The sequence below is a fragment of the Pseudochaenichthys georgianus genome, chromosome 4, assembly GCF_902827115.2.
Source record: "Pseudochaenichthys georgianus chromosome 4, fPseGeo1.2, whole genome shotgun sequence".
NCBI classification, from domain to species: domain Eukaryota; kingdom Metazoa; phylum Chordata; class Actinopteri; order Perciformes; family Channichthyidae; genus Pseudochaenichthys; species Pseudochaenichthys georgianus.
In genome coordinates this window covers 45,262,205-45,281,069 of record NC_047506.1, presented here as the reverse complement: position 1 = coordinate 45,281,069, position 18,865 = coordinate 45,262,205, and the positions used below count along the sequence as shown (strand labels likewise).

At 42.2% G+C, this 18,865-nt stretch overlaps 1 protein-coding gene across 3 annotated transcripts in view; it reads left to right on the top strand.

The window, feature by feature from the left end:
• LOC117445051 (inaD-like protein) overlaps positions 1-18,865 on the top strand; it is a 114,284-nt gene that overhangs the window by 36,945 nt on the left and 58,474 nt on the right. For all 3 annotated transcript variants that reach the window (XM_071202959.1, XM_071202958.1, XM_071202957.1), the window contains exon 4: positions 18,405-18,489. In XM_071202959.1, coding sequence (XP_071059060.1) covers positions 18,405-18,489 — 85 coding nt within the window. The remainder of the gene's footprint in view (positions 1-18,404; positions 18,490-18,865) is intronic.

Genomic DNA, 18,865 nt, shown 5'->3' with positions numbered 1-18,865 from the left:
TATGATTTATTATTATTATTAATATGAAGACTTTTTTTTGTTGAATATACAAATATTACCATGACTGTGGATAAATACTGTATTATAACAATACGGTATTCTGTTTTTCACATTTGTTATTTGTTATTTTTTAATCTGTTCGAAATAAAGACTGAAAGAAAGAAAAGAAAGAACATAGTTCTGTTTGAAATCATGCTTGGGATATGGTAGTCTGATACTGTATATAATTCAATATCTTTCCATTTCGCAGTATATGTTGTATCACACCGATTAACGAAATAACGGAGTTGAGCTGCGTAGTAATATTCTTGAAGATTCGGTAGAGCCATCCCTCCTTTATCTTTAGGTGCTTGGAGGGTTGTGTATTTTATCCTCGGTTTCTTTCCCGCCCAAATGAACCTTGAGATTTTTTTGTCCCATTCTATGAATTGTGATTGAGGTGTTTCTACAGGTAAAAATTGTAACATATACAAAATTCTTGGAAGTATATTCATTTTAATAATTTCTATTCTTGAGCTGAAGTCTAGAGTGAAAACTGACCATCTTTCCATATCTCTCTGGATTTCCTGATTTAAAGTCTTATAGTTTGCTTCATTTAGTGTTGTTAGGTCACTTGTTATATTCACACTGATTTTGTGGATTGCATTCTGCTGCTGTTTTTTCCTTATTCGTCTGGCTAACAGTTTTGATGCTCTGGGGCCGGCCTCGTAATACGTTTGTTTCACAAATCTCAATTTCATTTCTACCTCATTCTCTAATATCTCATTAATAGTTTTCCTTATTTCTTTAATTTGATTAAGTAGTTCTGGGTCATTAGAGTTTTTATGTTGTTGCTCTAAAGTTCTCAATTCCCCAATCTTATTTTGGTATAATTTGAGCTTAATTTTATTCAGGTATACCGTTCTTGAAATTAGCTCCCCACGCATGCCTGCTTTGAAAGCATCCCAGACGATGGTTGGGCCGACCTCCCCATTATCGTTCTCTTCTTTGTATATGTTAATTGCTTTTTGACCCCCTTAACAAATTCTGGATCGTTCAAGATACCAACATTAAGTCGCCAATTTGTCTGTCTTGTCTGCTTATTTAAGTTCAGCGTCAGGTATAAAGTGCTGTGGTCTGATACATCTGCAACTCCTATTCTGCATTCCTTTGCTCTGAATCGGTCCCCTACATTAATGAAAAAGTAATCTTGTATAGACTAAATGGGGAGCTGAGTAGAAAGTGTAATCCTTTTCGAGTGGATGTAGTTCTCTCCAAATGTCTACTATTCCCAATTCTGCCAATGCAGTACGTATATATTTGGACAATTTTGTTTTACTACTTTTCCTAGAGCTAGTTGAATCCAGGTTGTGATTCATTGTAATGTTAAAATCCCCCCCACATATTAATATACCTTCCGATTCCTGGGCTATAAGCTCAAATAGATTCCTGTAAAAATCTTTGTTGCTTTCAGGAGGGGCGTAGACATGAACTAATGTGGTCAATTCGTCTTCTATTTTCCCCTTCACAAGTATATATCTCCATTCTTTATCTCGTATGTCCTTAAGAAGCTCAAACTTTGTTGTATTTGATAGTAGAATGGATACTCCTCGCCTACTGCCACCTTTATATGAACTGTAAAATGTATTTTTAAATCCCATCTTTTTAAGTTTTTCATGCTCTTGCTCTGTAAGATGTGTTTCTTGTAGGTAGTTAACCTGTGTTTTTTCCTTTTTTAGTTTAGCTATAACCTTCGCCCTTTTTACTGGATTGTTTAACCCGTTCACATTAAGCGACACCATTTTCAGATCTTTAAATATCATGTTTATGTTTATGTTTATAAAAACATAAACATCATCACACAACTGAACCAAAAAAAGAGAAGACCTCCAATCAATCAATCAATCAATGTTTATTTATATAGCCCAATATCACAAATGTTACATTTGTCTCAGTGGTCTTCACAGTGTGTACAGAATATCAGTATGACAATACGACACCCTCTGTCCTTAGACCCTCACATCGTACAAGGAAACACTTCCGAAGAAAACCCACAGTTTAAAGGGAACATGGGAGAAACCTCAGGGAGAGCAACAGAGGAGGGATCCCTCTCCCAGGACGGACAGACGTGCAATAGATGCCGTGTGTAAATTGAAAAGATAATACATTTGCAACATAGGTAGTACAAATGTTTGGAAATGCATGTGTGTATAATAGGAAGATGAATCCACGAGGATATCCATCCAGGACCGATGATCCAGGACCACAGCCACGACTCAAGATCCAGCGCTCGCGATCCAGGACACAGGACCGCAGGATCATCCATGACTCCGGATCCCAGCGTATATAGACACCAAAAGAAAGACATTTGGGGAAGCTGGGTTAATCGGAACATGAGAGTACACAGGTATAAACAGAGAGAAGGAAGAAGTAAGATGTCCCCCGACAAACTAAGCCTATATCAGCAAAACTAGGGGCTGAATCTAATCAGCCCTAACTATAAGCTTTATCAAAAAGGAAGGTCTTAAGCGCACTCTTAAAAACGGATAGGGTGTCTGCCGCCCGAACACAAACTGGAAGCTGATTCCACAAATGTGGAGCTTGATAAGAAAAGGCTCTGGCTCCCATTGTACTTTTAGAGATTCTAGGAACAACCAACAACCCTGCATTCTTGGAACGCAATGCCCTAGTAGGACAGTAGGGTATAATGAGTTCTTTAAGGTATGATGGCGCCTGCCCATTAAGGGCTTTGTAGGCGAGAAGAAGAATTTTAAATTCTATCCTGTGTTCTATAGGGAGCCAGTGTAAGGCAGCCAGAACAGGAGTAATGTGGTCCCTTTTCCTAACTCTGGTTAGTACACGAGCCGCAGCATTTTGAATCAGCTGAAGCAACTTGACTGACTTCTTGGTACTCCCTGATAATAAAGAGTTACAATAATCCAGCCTAGAAGTAACAAATGCATGGACTAGTTTCTCTGCATCGTTTTGAGGCAAGATATGCCTGATTTTTGCAATGTTACGTAGATGGAAGTAGGCAGTCCTTGAAATTGATTTTATGTGGGCGTTAAAGGATAAATCCTGATCAAATATAACACCAAGATTCCTTACAGTCTCACTGGAGGCCAAATGAATGCCATCCATAGTTAGTATATCTTTAGATAATTTGTTTCGTAGATTCTTCGGGCCAAGTACAATAACTTCAGTTTTGGTCGTGTTTAACATCAAAAAGTTTAAGGTCATCCACGTTTTTAAGTCCTTAAGGCAGTCTTGAATTTTATTTAGATGATTAATTTCATCAGGCTTGATTGATAAATATAGTTGAGTATCATCCGCATAACAATGAAAGTTTACAGAATGATTCCTTATAATATTGCCTAACGGAAGCATATATAATGTGAACAAAATAGGTCCGAGCACTGAGCCCTGTGGCACTCCATGGCTAACTTTGGTTTGCGTGGAAGATTCATCGTTAACACGTACAAACTGAGAGCGTTCAGATAGATAGGACCTAAACCAGCCTAAAGCAGTTCCCTGTATGCCAACTAAGTGCTCTAGTCTTTGCAATAGGATATCATGGTCGATAGCATCAAATGCAGCACTGAGATCGAGCAAAACAAGAATAGTAATCACACAGCTGTTTTGCGACCGCTTTCTCAAGAATTTTTGAGAGGAACGGAAGATTAGAAATAGGTCTATAGTTGGCTAAAACCTCTGGATCAAGGTTGTGCTTTTTAAGAAGCGGTTTTATCACTGCTACTTTGAATGATTGTGGAACATAGCCTGATAATAAAGACATATTCATAATATTTAATAAAGAAGTGCTAATTAATGGAAAAACTTCCTTCAACAGCTTAGTTGGAATTGGGTCTAACATTCACATTGATGGTTTAGAAGAGAGAATCATTGAATGTAATGGTTTATGGCTGAAAAGCATTCTAGTTTACTATCTAGTGTAATATTAGAACTTACGTTTCCGGGAGCTGTTGATAACACTATACTGGTCAAAGGCAAGAGGTCATTAATTTTGTTTCTAAGAGTAACAATTTTATCGTTAAGAAAGCACATAAAATCATTACTACTGAATGCTATGGGAATAGAAGGCTCAATGGAGCTGTGGCTCTCTGTCAGCCTGGCTACAGTGCTGAAAACATGGGGAAATAGTCCATTCCCCAAATCCCCGTTGGAGGGTGGGGGGGGAGTCCTCATCGTTGACGGGGGCCCCTCCCTAGACCTGTACCTCCGTTGTGAGGTTCCATAATGTCTAAACATGTCCAACTCAAAACACTCAACCTCTCCCAGTCGTTGTCTATTCATTTGTAGTGATTTTAAGAAACCTGTATATAACTATGTAATCCTACACATTCCCATTCAGGACTCTTAATGTTATCGCAGGTCTTTTAGTTCAGTGAATCAAAAAAAGTCTCCCTTGAGACATCCGTTATGTTTTCCACCCGCAGCTCACCTGAATTTGCCCTCTTTGATCCGTGATGTTCCGCCCTTTTTCCAGTAAAACTTTTTAGGACTTCCACTGATAACTTTGCAGCTTTTCTCTTGCGCGGTCAGCTGTGCCGGAGTCGGGGCCGCGCCCTCTGCCCGCCACTCGTTTCCACTCCGCGGGTCCTCGCGGCCACGCCGGTTCCGTATCCTCGCTGGGCACGTCCACCGTGTGTCCTCTTTCCTTCATGTCCTGCGCGGCTTCCCTGGCATTATCATAGGTGTTCACTCCTGTGTTCCAGTGGATCCGTATTTTTGTGAGCGGCGTCTGGAAACGAATTCCCTTTTCTTTCAGCATTTTTTGAATGCCTGAATATGCACGTCGCTTCTGGACCACGGCTGTAGGATAGTCGTGGTCGAAAAATATTTGTTTGCCCCCTGCGTGTATCTTTTTCTGCCAAGCCTTCTTTAAGACCATCTCTTTTATTTCAAACTGGAGGAAATTCACCACGATTGATCTGGGAGTAGAGCCTTGGCTCGGTGCTCTGTGAGCGCGCTGGATCTGGAGCCGAGTTTTTTGGGGTATTTCGAGTTGGGTTTTCAGAAGTGACTCCATGTATTTGGCTGTGGAGCTCCCCTCCGTGCCCTCGGGTAAGCAAAACACTTGGATGTTGTTTCTCCTCGATCTCCCCTCGAGATCAGTCAATTTTCCTTGCATCAATCGAGTCGGCTCCATCATCACCGACATCACTTCATTCACCTCCGTCTTCCACTCTTCCACATCTGATATGCGCTCCTGCGCCTCGGCTATGCTCACCCGTTGCGCCTGCAGCTCTTTGTTCTTCTCCGTAAGTTTACGGTCGAGTTCTTGTCGCAGATAAGTGATGTCCTCCCTCAGCTCCTTCTTTATTTCGTCTTTGAATGTGGATAGTTCTTGTCGTAGTTCGAGTTTAAGGTCTTTAATTTCTTTGCTAATGGCGGCAAAGCCTGCCCGCAGTGCATCTGAGCCATCGTGTTCACTAGCATGGTGTTCGCTAGCCTCGTGCTCGGGGGTTTCATCCATTGTAGGTTGATTTTCACTTTGCCTGGTCCTTTACGATTTTTACTGTTCCTCAATGTTTTTACCCCACTTTACCCCTTACTTTAAACGTTGAGTTATTTGCATTTAGTGGGATAATTTGCCCGACCTGGGTGAGCCTCTCACTCACACAACCAGTCTCTCCGCCATCTTGTGGAAGTCCTCCAATCGGTTTTTTTAACTAGTTTTTGGAAAATATCTGGAAATAAGGTCTGTGTTTGACACAAATGTAAGAGACGGATCACGTTTTGTTCTACGACATTAAATCCATCAGCAGTGACCCCACTGGTGATTTTTGAAGAGTTTACATGTCTGAAAAACGATGGTTGTTAACAAGTGGCTGAATAGGACTACATAAATTGTGGAGGACGTTGTACGTCATTACACCAAACACGTAAACACTCCTGCTAAGTTTGTTTGCCGCTGTTCTGCTTGAAAGCAAGTTCCTGCCTCCTGCAAAGTGTTAAAACAAACGCTTCAACTTGTATAATTTTGAATCTGTATTTTTGAATATCGATCTTAAGTTGGAGTGACGTTGAAGTTGTGCGACCTTCGGCTGTAGTTCGTTTATAGCATAACGTTAGCATTTTGCTTCTGGCGATTAGATTTATGATTCGAAAATTATAAAAGTAGGGAAGACATGTTGGTCTGCTGGTCTGCTGACCGTCCCCACCCCACGCCTCGTCACCATGGGTGCTCGGGCTTTTAGCTGCACTGCTCTCAGACTCTGGAACTCCCTCCCCCCGCACATCCGACAGTCAGACACAATCACCTTATTCAAATCCCAATTAAAAACCCACATGTTCAAATCTGCTTACTCACTGTAGTGTAGCTTTTATTTTATTTATTTTTTATTTAGTTATTTTTATTTTTTTAAATGTACGGTGTCCTTGGGTGTCATGAAAGGCGCCTAAAAATAAAATGTATTATTATTCATTATTATGTGGATATTATCCAGCTGAACAAAACGTGCATTTATCAAACAGACCGTTTTGCACAGATCTTATTTTTTACAATATTCCAAAACCCTATGGAGAAATCCCATTGCTTTTTTGTCGAGGGAACCCATGCGCAGCTTTCTTCCGGGTCAGCCTACAAAAATATGTCATCCCTACACCACTCTATTGAGAATGTAGACTGGCAGAAAGTGTGGGTCTATGCCGGGAAAATATCTATTTGTAATCGAACCAAATCTACACAGTTGGATCCCACATCGCACACATATCACAAATGAATGCATCTCCGCTCTGAAGTAAATGTAACTCTGAAATCGTATTCACTGTTTCTGGTTATGTGTGAAGCTAGAACACTACTGGTCTGGTATTGTGAAATAACTGTCTATTATTTGTGGTCTTCCTATGTGCCTCCTGCTTGGTCTTCCAGATGGTCATATTACAAATGTCAAACACAAGAACTCTCTAGCTTATTGACCTTTGCCGCTAGGAAAAATATTTGACTGTTTTGGATCAAGGATGTTGCTCCAACAAATAAAGTGTGGCATACTCTTGTAATGGAGTGTATCCCTAACGAATACGTCTCATGTATGATTCATTGTTCAGTGGACGCTTTTCATAAAGTATGGGCCCCTTTCTTGGACTATATTGGACCCACGCTGTCATCTTCTATATTACGAGTTTCCTCCTTCAGCCTATCGCTTCTATGTACTTATTTAAAAATGTTTAACTATTTACTATAATAAATATTATCTCATTTGTCTTTTTGTTGTTGCCTCTCTCCTATGGGTAGAGAATGGTAGGGACTGGGGATCCGTATACTGTCCAGTATTTTTTATTATTTGTATTTCTTACTCCTACCTATGCACCTTACTTGTCATGTCAAGTTTGAGCTGTTGTGTTGTAATTAACAAAAATGTATAGAGATATTATTCAAAAATAAATATATATAGTCAAAAATAAAGAAATGCAGTAAATGACATAGTAAATCGGTTACAGTGATACTCTTCAGTATTACCAATGTGCAACAAACAGACACATGAAAACCCTCAAACTATGCAATATTAATAAGCTACCATTTACGCATCAAATGTAAACCCTGATACAGAGTGTAGCAGCTGCCATGTCATGTCATAATGCAACTGTACACCAGTTTTATGTAAGATGTCTCTCTCTCTCTGCTCCTCTCTCTCTCTCTGCTCCTCTCTCTCTCTTCTCCTCTCTCTCTTCTCTTCTCTCTCTCTCTCTCTGCTCCTCTCTCTGCTCCTCTCTCTCTCTCTCTCTGCTCCTCTCTCTCTCTCTCTCTGCTCCTCTCTCTGACTCTCTCTCTGCTCCTCTCTCTCTCTCTCTCTCTCTGCTCCTCTCTCTCTCTCTCTCTCGACTCTCTCTCTCATTTCATTTCATTTCAAACCTTTATTTATACAGATAAATCCCATTGAGATCATTGATCTCTTTTTCAAGGGAGACCTGCTCAAGTAGTTCCACATGAAACATAAAAACATAAACAGAACAACAAAAGGACATCATCCAGCATCATTTACATAATTATCCACATAAGCAGGTACCAATAGCTTCCGATTGAGTAGCATCCAACCGAGCTTTAAAAACATTTAGTGGCACCAGATTTTTCAGTTTCCATTTAATTTGCAGACTGTTCCAAGACAGAGGAGCTGTGCATCTAACAGCTGTCTTCCCTAAGACAGTCCTAGCAGTTGGCACATTTAAGAAAACCACAGCATTCGATCTCAGGCAGTAGCCACTTACAATTCTCCGTGAGATCAGGGAGCAGATATAAGATGGAAGTTTCCCTAGCATGGCTTTGTATATAACATGTACCAGTGACTGAGCCTCCGTACAGTTAGTGAAAGCAAACCAGCCCTTGCATACAGGGTACAGTGATGGGTTAGTGCTTTACAGTTTGTCACAAATCTCAGAGCGCTGTGATACGCAGCATCTAACTTGGCCAGGCAATTGGCAGGTGCATTCATATACATCAGATCCCCATAGTCCAGCTCAGGTCAAAGGTCACAGAGCCTTTTCCTGGCCTCAAGCGAGAAACAGGACTTGTTCCTGTAGAAGAAACCTAGTCTAACCCTCAGCTTTTTAAGCAGGTTATTGACATGACGTTTAAAAGAGAGACAATCATCAAGCCAGATACCAAGGTATTTGTAACAGGTAACCACTTCAAGTTGTATTCCTTGCTTAGTTACAATATCTAAAACAGGCTCTGGTGTCTTTTTAGCTTTAGAAAAGAGCATTACCTTGGTTTTATCCACATTTAAAAGAAGCTTTAGTTCAGAGAGCTGAGTCTGAATAATGTTAAAAACAGCCTGTAATTTAACATCAGCTTCCTTAATGGAGGCACTTGCACAGTACATCACGGCAGAGGCGGACTGGGGGAAAAATGTGGCCCAGGGATTAATTGACAGACAGGCCCACTTAATGCGCGGCATGTATCGGCCGGCCGGCGACGAAAGTATGTTACTTAACAAAAAACCCTATGCATTTAATGTTATTTTGGACCATTATTCATATAGTAATCACATTACCTGAGCCCTTGAGTTGCCTAGAGCAAAATAGTTACAGCATATATTTAGTGATTTTAATGTTAACAGATCATTGATGCAATAACATTTGGACCCAATTTGCCTGACTTGACACATGGAATAAAACATGGGCGTAGGAAGCATCCTCAATGTGGGTGAGACAATTTAACAGGGGGTGTGGGCAGGTGGTGGACCTCACCCAGTCCGCCCCTGCATCACGGTATCATCCGCATAAAAATGTAAAGTAGCTTCATCCACATTTTCACCTAAACTGTTGATGTAGATGGAGAATAAAAGTGGACCTAAAACAGAACCTTGGGAAACACCATTTGCAATGTTCAACCACTCAGAAGACAGCCCATCAAAGTGAACACATTGGGACCTTTCAGAGAGGTAGTTTACAAACCACCCACTGCATGGCTGGACATGCCTATACTGAGTAGCCTCTGCTTTAAAATGTGATGATCGACGGTGTCAAATGCTTTTGAAAGGTCAATAAATAGAGCTGCACAACTCTGCTTATTATCTAAAATATACATCATTCACCACTTTCATTGTGGCAGTGATGGTGCTGTGTTGCTTTCTGAATCCTGACTGATGTTTACACAGGATGTCATTGTTACATAAAAACTCCTTTACTTGTTCACTCACTAAGCATTCAAGAACCTTAGCCAGAACTGACAACTTAGAGATTGGCCTATAGTTATTTAATAAGGTGGCCTCCCCTCCTTTCAGCAAAGGCAGGACATACGCTGACTTCCACAATTTTGGAATTGTGTTAGTGCTGAGGGAGAGGTTAAAAAGAGTAGTGAGAGGTGGAGCAATACAATCTGCAGCTATCTTTAAAAAGAAAGGTTCTACGTTGTCCGGACCAGCCGGTTTCTTAGGATCTAACTTGGTTAAAGCTTCACGAACAACATCAACAGTAAAAGGGGTAAAACTAAAAGGGTTTTCCAGCACACGTTTTTCAGAGTCACATCCTGTAGTGTTCACAGAAGCAGAGTTAGTGACACAATCAAATAGATAACCACAGGACACAAAATGCTCATTAAAGCAATTTAGCATAGTAGCCCTGTCCGATATAGTGCCAGATGCTATGGTAATGCACGGAGGTAGCTCATTACGGATATCGCCGGTGGATAACGATTTAATGGCTTTCCAACATTTTCCAGGATTTTTCAGATTCTTTGTGGTTACTGACAGATAGTACTTTGATTTAGCACTTTTGATATGTGAAGTGAAGCTATTTCTTAGCTGCCTAAAATGCAGCCATTCTACCTCTGAGCCTGATTTCCTAGCCTTTGCCCACGCCTTGTTTCTCTCATGAAGGAGACTGGACAGATTAGCAGAAAACCAAAGATTGTCTCGTCCCTTTACTCTAAATGTACGCAGGGGTGCATGTCTATCAATGATCTCCATAAAACCAAGATAAAAATAAGACCATGCGGTTTCCACATCAGCACACAGATCGATTTTACCCCAATCAAAATCAAACAGATCATGCACAAAACCCTGCTCCACAAAATGTTTTATGTCTCTCTTGATGATAATGCGAGGTTTAACCTTTTGGACCTTAGTGTCCCTAATTGTGGCTACAACACAGTGATCACTCAGATCATTTGCAAATACTCCCACAGATGAATATTTATGGGGAACATTAGTTAAAATTAGATCGATTAGGGAGGATTTATTAGGGGACTTAATGTTAGGGCGAGTAGGACTGTCAACAATCTGAGTAACATTTAAAGAGATACAAAGGTTTTTAAAATCCTCTGACACTGCAGTTAACCAGTCCCAGTTAAAATCTCCAAGTAGCACTATTTCCTTGTAGTCTAGTTGTGATAAAAGAGTTGCTAGTGAAGACAAGGAGTCTTTGACAGCTGAGGGGGGTCTGTAACAACTCACTACCATGACCTGTTGACCCTTTGCCACTTCTATATTTATGGCTAAAAATTCAAATTGCTTACTGATCGATTTGGAAACTAATGTGGTTACACTGAACTTATTCTTAACATAACTGGCAACGCCACCTTTATTAGGCCGGTCGGTACGATACACATTAAAACCATTTAAGGCAATGTCAGAGGCCAAAATAGATTTATTTAGCCATGTTTCTGATAAAACAATGACGTCAGCGTCAGTCGAGCTCGCCCAGATACGGACAAAATCTAGTTTACCTAACAGACTGCGCACATTCAAGTGGATGAAACCCAACCCAGACCAAGCTTTAAAATCAGCAGGAGTAGCGATCTGACTACTACTACTGGGCGGACTAGGGTTAGATTGTACATTTCCTGACAGTAATAACAACAACAAAAACAGGCATCTTTTCCTCTTAAACGACACACATACACCGTCATCTTCTCTAGAGCTTAAGAAGCAGTCCTGAAGAACCATCATAGCAGGCAAACAAAAAAGACAAACATATTTTGTCGAGCAGATTGTCCGTGACAAGGCAACCGGCAATTGTTTGTGCAGCACATATGAACCTCCGCAGGGGATGCCCACCGCGGGTAGCAGAACATACCCGAATCCCGTAGACCTCTCAGGATTACTAGAGATCTTCCCACAGTCCAAAACAGCAAACAGGCACAGCAGAAACATGACATGTGCCATTCTCCGATGTTCCCCGGGCAAGAACCCTCCTCCTCAGCCACACCGTAGCCAGCCCCAGCTGTGGTGAATCCTCCTCCGCACAGCAGCACACGCCCGACGGGAGCAGGCCCCAGTCCGAAGCGTGGAGCCACTCCGTCTCTCTGTGACGTCCTCGGGGCAAAAATCCTTCTCCGCACAGCCGCACTCCACAGGTAGGAGCAAGTCTCTGCAGACCACAGACACCAGACAGGTGGAAGCAGGCAGCAGCCGGTGGAGCCGCTCCGTCTCCTCGCGACGTCTTCGTCGGGGGGAAACCACCCAAGCACAGCCGCACTCAACAGACGAAAAGAAAATGAAAAGAAGACAGAGATTATAATATTTGGACAGTCTGAACTCCTGGATGGCTTTAATAGTGTGCTCGGCCCCTTAGCCTCCTACAGCCGTCCCTCTGTCAGAAATCTTGGAGTCATCTTTGACAACTGTTTTAAATTTGACAAACAGATAAGCTCAGTTGTCAAGACAAGCTTCTTCCAGCTGCGGCTTCTGGGGAAGGTAAAAGCCTATCTTCCTAGTAAGGAATTTGAACAGCTAATCCACTTATTTATCACGTCTCGTTTAGACTACTGTAACTCCCTCTATATTGGTGTTGACAAGTGCTTGATCCGTCGCCTGTAGCTGGTCCAAAATGCGGCTGCCCGCCTTCTTACTGGGAAGAGACGTTATGACCACATCACACCCGTTCTGGCAGACCTTCATTGGCTTCCTGTCAGTCACAGGATCCAGTTCAAGTACTTACTTGTTGTTTTTAAATCATTGCATGGACTGGCACCACATTACCTGTCTGAGTTGTTGCACCGCCATGCTCCTGCTAGAGCATTGCGCTCAGCTCAGCAGAATATGTTGGTGGTTCCTCGGAGCAGGAAAAAAACCAGAGGTGACAGGGCCTTCAGTGTTGCAGCTCCCAGACTGTGGAACAGCCTCCCAGCACATATCCGGACTGTTGAGTCTATTGAACTTTTTAAATCCCAGCTAAAAACTCACCTCTTTGCAATGGCTTTTAATACTAGTTGAGCATTACATTTTTATATTTGTATGTGTTTTTTTATTTATTTATTTATTTTTATTTTTTATGTTTCTATTTATTGTGCTTTTTATTATGTTTTTAATTATTGTTTTTATTATCGTACTCCCATTGGGCTATTCACTATTGTAGTTACTGCCTGCCCTGTACAGCACTTTGGTCAGCCGAAGGTTGTTTTAAATGTGCTATATAAATAAATAAAGATTGAGATTGAGATTGAGACGGGAGTGGGCCTCCGCAGACAACAGGACAGGACCAACGAAAAGCAGATCCTGTGTGTGTATCTCTCTCTCTGCTCCTCTCTCTCTCTCTCTGCTCCTCTCTCTGCTCCTCTCTCTCTCGGCTCCTCTCTCCTCTCCAGCTGTCAGGGAGACGCTGAACATAATGAAACATGAGCGTACATGTGTTTATACTGAGTGTGTGTATGCGTGCCTGTGTGTGTGCCTGTTGAGGTCTCCACAGATCAACACTTTTCCTTGGGCCTGAAATCTGCAGATTTGGGTGTGGAGGTGTGGGAATATTTCCTCGCTGTAGTAAGGACAGTCACTCGGAGGAACATATATTGTACATAAAACAAATCATTTTCTGTACATGCGATGCTTTTGGATAGTTTAATCCAGATGTGGGAGGGCTCGGATTTTATTATTGTTATATATTTTGAGAGTTCGAATTTGTGCCAAATTATAATGCCTCCTGAGTCTCTCCCTTTTTTAATTGCTGGGTTTTTGATCGAGGGCAGAATAATTTGTTTGTAATTTGGGGGACAGTGGATGTTGGAATCAGATCTACACCAGGGGCCTATACTACGAAGCTGGTTCAACCTAACCTGATATGTTTGAGTTAGCCGGTTGGCCTAATCCAAAACATACGCGCTCTCGCTAAACTCTCCTACGACGCGGGTTATCAAGTGGATCGCTCAAAGCAGCCGTGTCCTATCTAGTTAGGTGCGCGTTCACATGAAAGGGGTGGTATCTGGTAGGGGTGTTGAAAATAATCGTTTCTACGATGCATTGCGATGCGGACGTGGACGATTCGGTCTCGATGCAGTGACGGAAGATAATCGGTTATAGAGTAGTAACGTTGCTTCCTGATTTTCCGGCCGCGGCTTTACTATAACGTTTTTTCTGTCACTTTAATATCAAATCGGTCGGTGACGCAGAGATCAGGGAACATACGTGACAGCGGCACAGCAACACGGAGCAGTCTGCTTTATCCACCAACACAAGAACACCAGTCCAGAACCGACAACAGCAGGACCCGCTCTGAATCACTCCGTGCATGTCGCTGCGGCTCAGAGACACAGGGAGGGATTTATGTTTTTCAAAAATAATCGCGTTACAATCATGTCAGGTTTTTGGTGGATTTAATTAAGTCTTGGATTGCAAAGTATGAATGTCCTCTAGCAATTTGCAGACGATCTATACGTGTGTAAAGTTTGTGAAGGCAGGAGGAAAAAAGCTTCCGCGATCACCGTCTCCTCTCCGTTACTCCAAGCCCCGCCCCCTCCCTGAAAATAATGAGTGACAGGCTGATAGTGACCCGATAGAAACGTTGTTATTCACTTAATCACTGAGATATAATGAAGCTAATTTAATCTCATACATTCATGGGATTTATGTAACAGTAAGACAGAGAATGTAAGTGTGCACCCACATGCAGTATTTTTGTTTGTATATGCTGTTGTAAATACTCCTGTTGTCTGCTGTGTTCAGACTCAAGTCCTGTGTGTGATGCCACATTCAGGACATTGAGAATGGAACAACTTCACACACGGAGGCTAGACCTATACAATTCATTTATTTTGGTTTATAAATTAATGTCAAGACATTTATGTAATTGATTTCTGAAGCACTTTCTAAATAATAAAAAGAGAGTTCATATGTATTTACTGCATGTATGCATTGATGAAAAATAAGCCATGTGCAGTAATATAGAAAATTGAGGATGCAACGCATTGGTATGAATCGTGATGCACCGTGATGCACCGGGATATCGAACCGAATCGAATCGTTGACAGGATAATCGTAATCGAATCGAATCGTGAGACCAGTGAAGATGCACAGCCCTAGTATCTGGAGCATTCGACCAATCACAAACATGGAGAAGCGCACTGACAGCGCAGTGTCATACTTCCTGAATGAAAAGTCAACTATAATATTAGACATATGAAGAAGTTAAACTTTAAACATCCATGACTTAAACACTTGATCAGGATCAAAGCCACAGAGCTGCACCTGCAAGGTGAACACAGCTGGAGCAGAACAAGTGTTTGAATGCGTACATTAACAGGTTCATGATATCACTGCCCGTCTAACACACCATCTGACTTTCATTACATTTGTCTCGAGTGTTTCGTCAACTTATGTGTTGCTTAAAATAATACTTCTGCATACAGTATGTGACGCTGTGAGTGTTGCACGGCCAGATACGGCTCAGCTGACTCAGATAAGGAGATATGTGATACATTATGAAGTGATATGCCGCGGACTGTACTTAATGTTACTCTGATCCAGCGGCGTAGCTGTGGGTGGGCCCGGGTGGGGCCCACCCACATGCACGTCTGGCCCACCCACAGCCAATCAGCGCTTCATAGCGCAGAGCCGGGAAGCCCAGAAGGAAGTGCCACAAACTGCAGTTCATCTAGTGGCCGACAGGGGATGGATGCAAAAAGGAGCAATTCCCATAGACCCCCATGTTAAAATGCCCAACTTTACAGCAGAAATAAACATCTTTCTTGCCTGGATCCAATAAAACGTATTCTGGATATAGTTAGATTCCACCTTCATGACAATGGAATAGGGAGTGCATTTTTTTACCGTGAGTTTTTATAGTAAGTAAAGTAACTTTTGCCGTGAGTGAATGAAAGTATTATTTCATCTTGAGGTCTGCAGTTTAGCGTGTGCACATTTGCTGAATATGAAAACACTCAGTGTGTGCCCACTGTGCGACTGTCAAGGATAAACAACCTGTGCCCCCGATACATGTTGTATGTATTATTGCTACACAAACATTACATTGCAGTTTAAGTGTCGCCAACTCCGTTTAAGAGATCTCGCCCCCGTCTGTGTGAGAGGGGGCGGGGCAGTTTACACACACGCAGCTGCTACAACATGCAGCAACACACACACACGGAGGAGATGGCGGAGAGAACGCGCTCCGAGGTGTGGTTAAACTATAGCCGTGTCTATGTGGACAATACTCGTTATCAAAAGTGGAATAAGAGTTTATCATGTGAGGGCGGTAACACGAGCAATTTGTCTAAACATTTAGCAAAAGTGCTCCACATCCAGACGGAGGAATGCACCGGGTTCCACTGTCTTTCTAGCAGCTCTGTAGCTCCATCCACGAGGAACGTTTCCACGTCAGGTGTTATGTTTGCTAGCAGCAACACACAGAGTTAACTACATTATACAAACATGGGTTATGATTAGAGGTAACTGAGTTATTTATTTTGTTAAAGTTTCAGCTATTCTGTTTACAGTTCTGTCATCACATTATTTAATATGATTTGTTAAAACATTGTTGTTTCTTTTGATGTGAAATATTATGTATTTAATTTAAATAAAAAGCAATGTTAGTTTTGTTCACAATTTGTTTAGTTAGTTTACCTTATTTTTTTCTCCAAAAGAACCGATAAAAGTAATGTTAAAGGACCGGATCGATAAGACATAGATAGACATACTTTATTGTCATTTCAACGAGACACAGAGTGTACTATTAAAACGAAATTTCGTTGTACTGGCTTACAGGAACAGGACAATATAAAAACTTGCTAAAATTGTACATATAAATAAATAATAGTGACGTGGTGCTGATACAATTAAAGATAAAGTGTGCGTTTAAAATATAAAGACTTACTATACATATAAATAAAATAGACATACTATATAACAAATATGTGCCCTTTACACAGCGTAATGTAATCTTTATGTTACTGGTCTGCTTGCTGTTCAGCAGTCTGATGGCTTGGGGAAAAAGCTATTGCAGAATCTGCTGTTCTGCTCTTAATGCTGCGGAACCTCTTGCCGGAGGGCAGCAGGGAGAACAGAGCATGGTGAGGATGAGTGGGGTCTTTAAAAATGTTCTGGGCTTTTGTCAGCCAGTGTTTCTGAGCGGTGTCTCTGATGGGAGGGAGAGAAACTCCGATGATCTTCTCTGCTGTCCTGACCACTCTCTGCAGAGACTTCCAGTCTTTGGCGTTGCAGTCTCTCGACCAGATGGAGATGGTCAGCACGCTCTCTATGGTTCCTCTGTAGAACGTGGTGAGGATGGGAGGGGGGAGCTGCGCAGGAAGTGTAGGCGCTGCTGTGCCTTCTTAAATAGTGATGTAGTGTGAGTGGACCAGGTCAGACTGCTTGTGATATGCACCCCCAGGAACTTGGTGCTGCCTGTAGTCTTCACTTGCTGTGCCGTTGATGTGGAGTGGTGGGTGCTTTTTGTTCCTGAAGTCGACAATCATCTCTTTTGTTTTATCGACATTCAGGATCAGGTTGTTGGTGTTACACCAGTCTGTCAGATGTTTCACCTCCTCCCTGTAGGCCTGTTCCTTGTTGTCCCTGATGAGTCCCACCACTGCTGTATCGTCCGCGTACTTTATGATGTGGTTGGTACTGAACCTGGAGCATAAGCGTAAGCGCTATCGATAAAAGTAGTAGTACCGTTAAAGCCTTAACGATAGCCATCCCTATGTGGATGTCAGTTTTACACACATTCTGAGGCCGCCGTGCCTATGTTTTTGTTTTCACTGCTAATTTATGCTTATGTTCTATTAGTGCATTAAAAAATCATTAAAATCATTAATGAAGTTTCAGCTCAGACCCCACGCTTAATATGTCTCCCCCTGGCCCACCTACATTTCTCCAGGCCCACCCACACAATAATTCCTGGCTACGCCACTGCTCTGATCCGGTTACTTATGTTGTGGCCGATATTCAGTAAGCTTTCTTAACGCTAATGTTATAATAGTCAGATTGCTCTGAAGATGGAGGTGATATTCTATTAATGTTCACGTTCACACAGTCGGTGATTTTTGCCGGCCGTCTTTCCTGCGACGGCAGCTTTTCTGTATTTCCTTTCTCCTGTGATATGACTTGATCGCTTTAAACTCCGCACACTGAGCTCTGATTGGTCAGCAGGCGGTGCTTTCACTGAGTTGATCTCTTAGCCTGCAACCTAACCTGGTCCCGACCAGGTTAGCCGCTAAGCATAAGTTACCATGGAGATCTAGCCTGCTAAAAAGAGAACCAGCTTCATGGGACCGGAAAGCCGGAGTTTTCCCTGAATTTAGCCGCTAAGAGAACATCCTGCTTCGTAGTACACCCCCCTGGTCTCTTGGAGGATAATAATGTCTACATTTTGTGTGTTCTCTTTAAATTCATCTGTTCTATATCTCTGTCCAAACAGAGAAGAATGTATACCTTGGATATTCCACATAGAGATGGAGAATGGTGTCATTGTGAAGAATACAAATACATTTTAAAAATGAGATAAACAGGTGTGTGTGTGTGTGTGTGTGTGTGTGTGTGTGTGTGTGTGTGTGTGTGTGTGTGTGTGTGTGTGTGTGTGTGTGTGTGTGTGTGTGTGTGTGTGTGTGTGTGTGTGTGTGTGTGTGTGTGTAGCTGCATTAAATATAAACTCCATCAGATCCTCTCTGAAGAGATACATGTGTGTGTTGTCTACCTCCAAAACTGAACTCTCTCTCTCTCTCTCTCTCTCTCTCTCTCTCTCTCTCTCTTTAGAAATGAGGATGCTATAAACCAGATGGCTGTCCCCCCCTGCTCAACTCCCCCTCCTCCCACCGTCCTCAGCTCTGTAAGCCCAGAGGTAAAAACACAGACTTTAACCAATACGCACGCACGCACGCACGCACGCACGCACGCACGCACGCACGCACACACACACACACACACACACACACACACACACACACACACACAGTAGTAAGAATGTGGCTAGCCTAGCTTAGCATGATGACTGGTAGCAATACAAACAGCTAGGGTGGATGTTTACACTCATACCAACACATGGAGAGCTCACTGATTAGTGTGCAGTGTAGGAGTCGTGAGGGCTGATCATTTATTCCGGCAAATGACTCAGACCTACTAACTGACCTGACAGAAGTTACTGAGTCTGTGCAAGGTTGCTGCTCGGCTCAGATCCGCCAACGTCAGCAAGACCTCATCTCTATTAACTCCTGAAG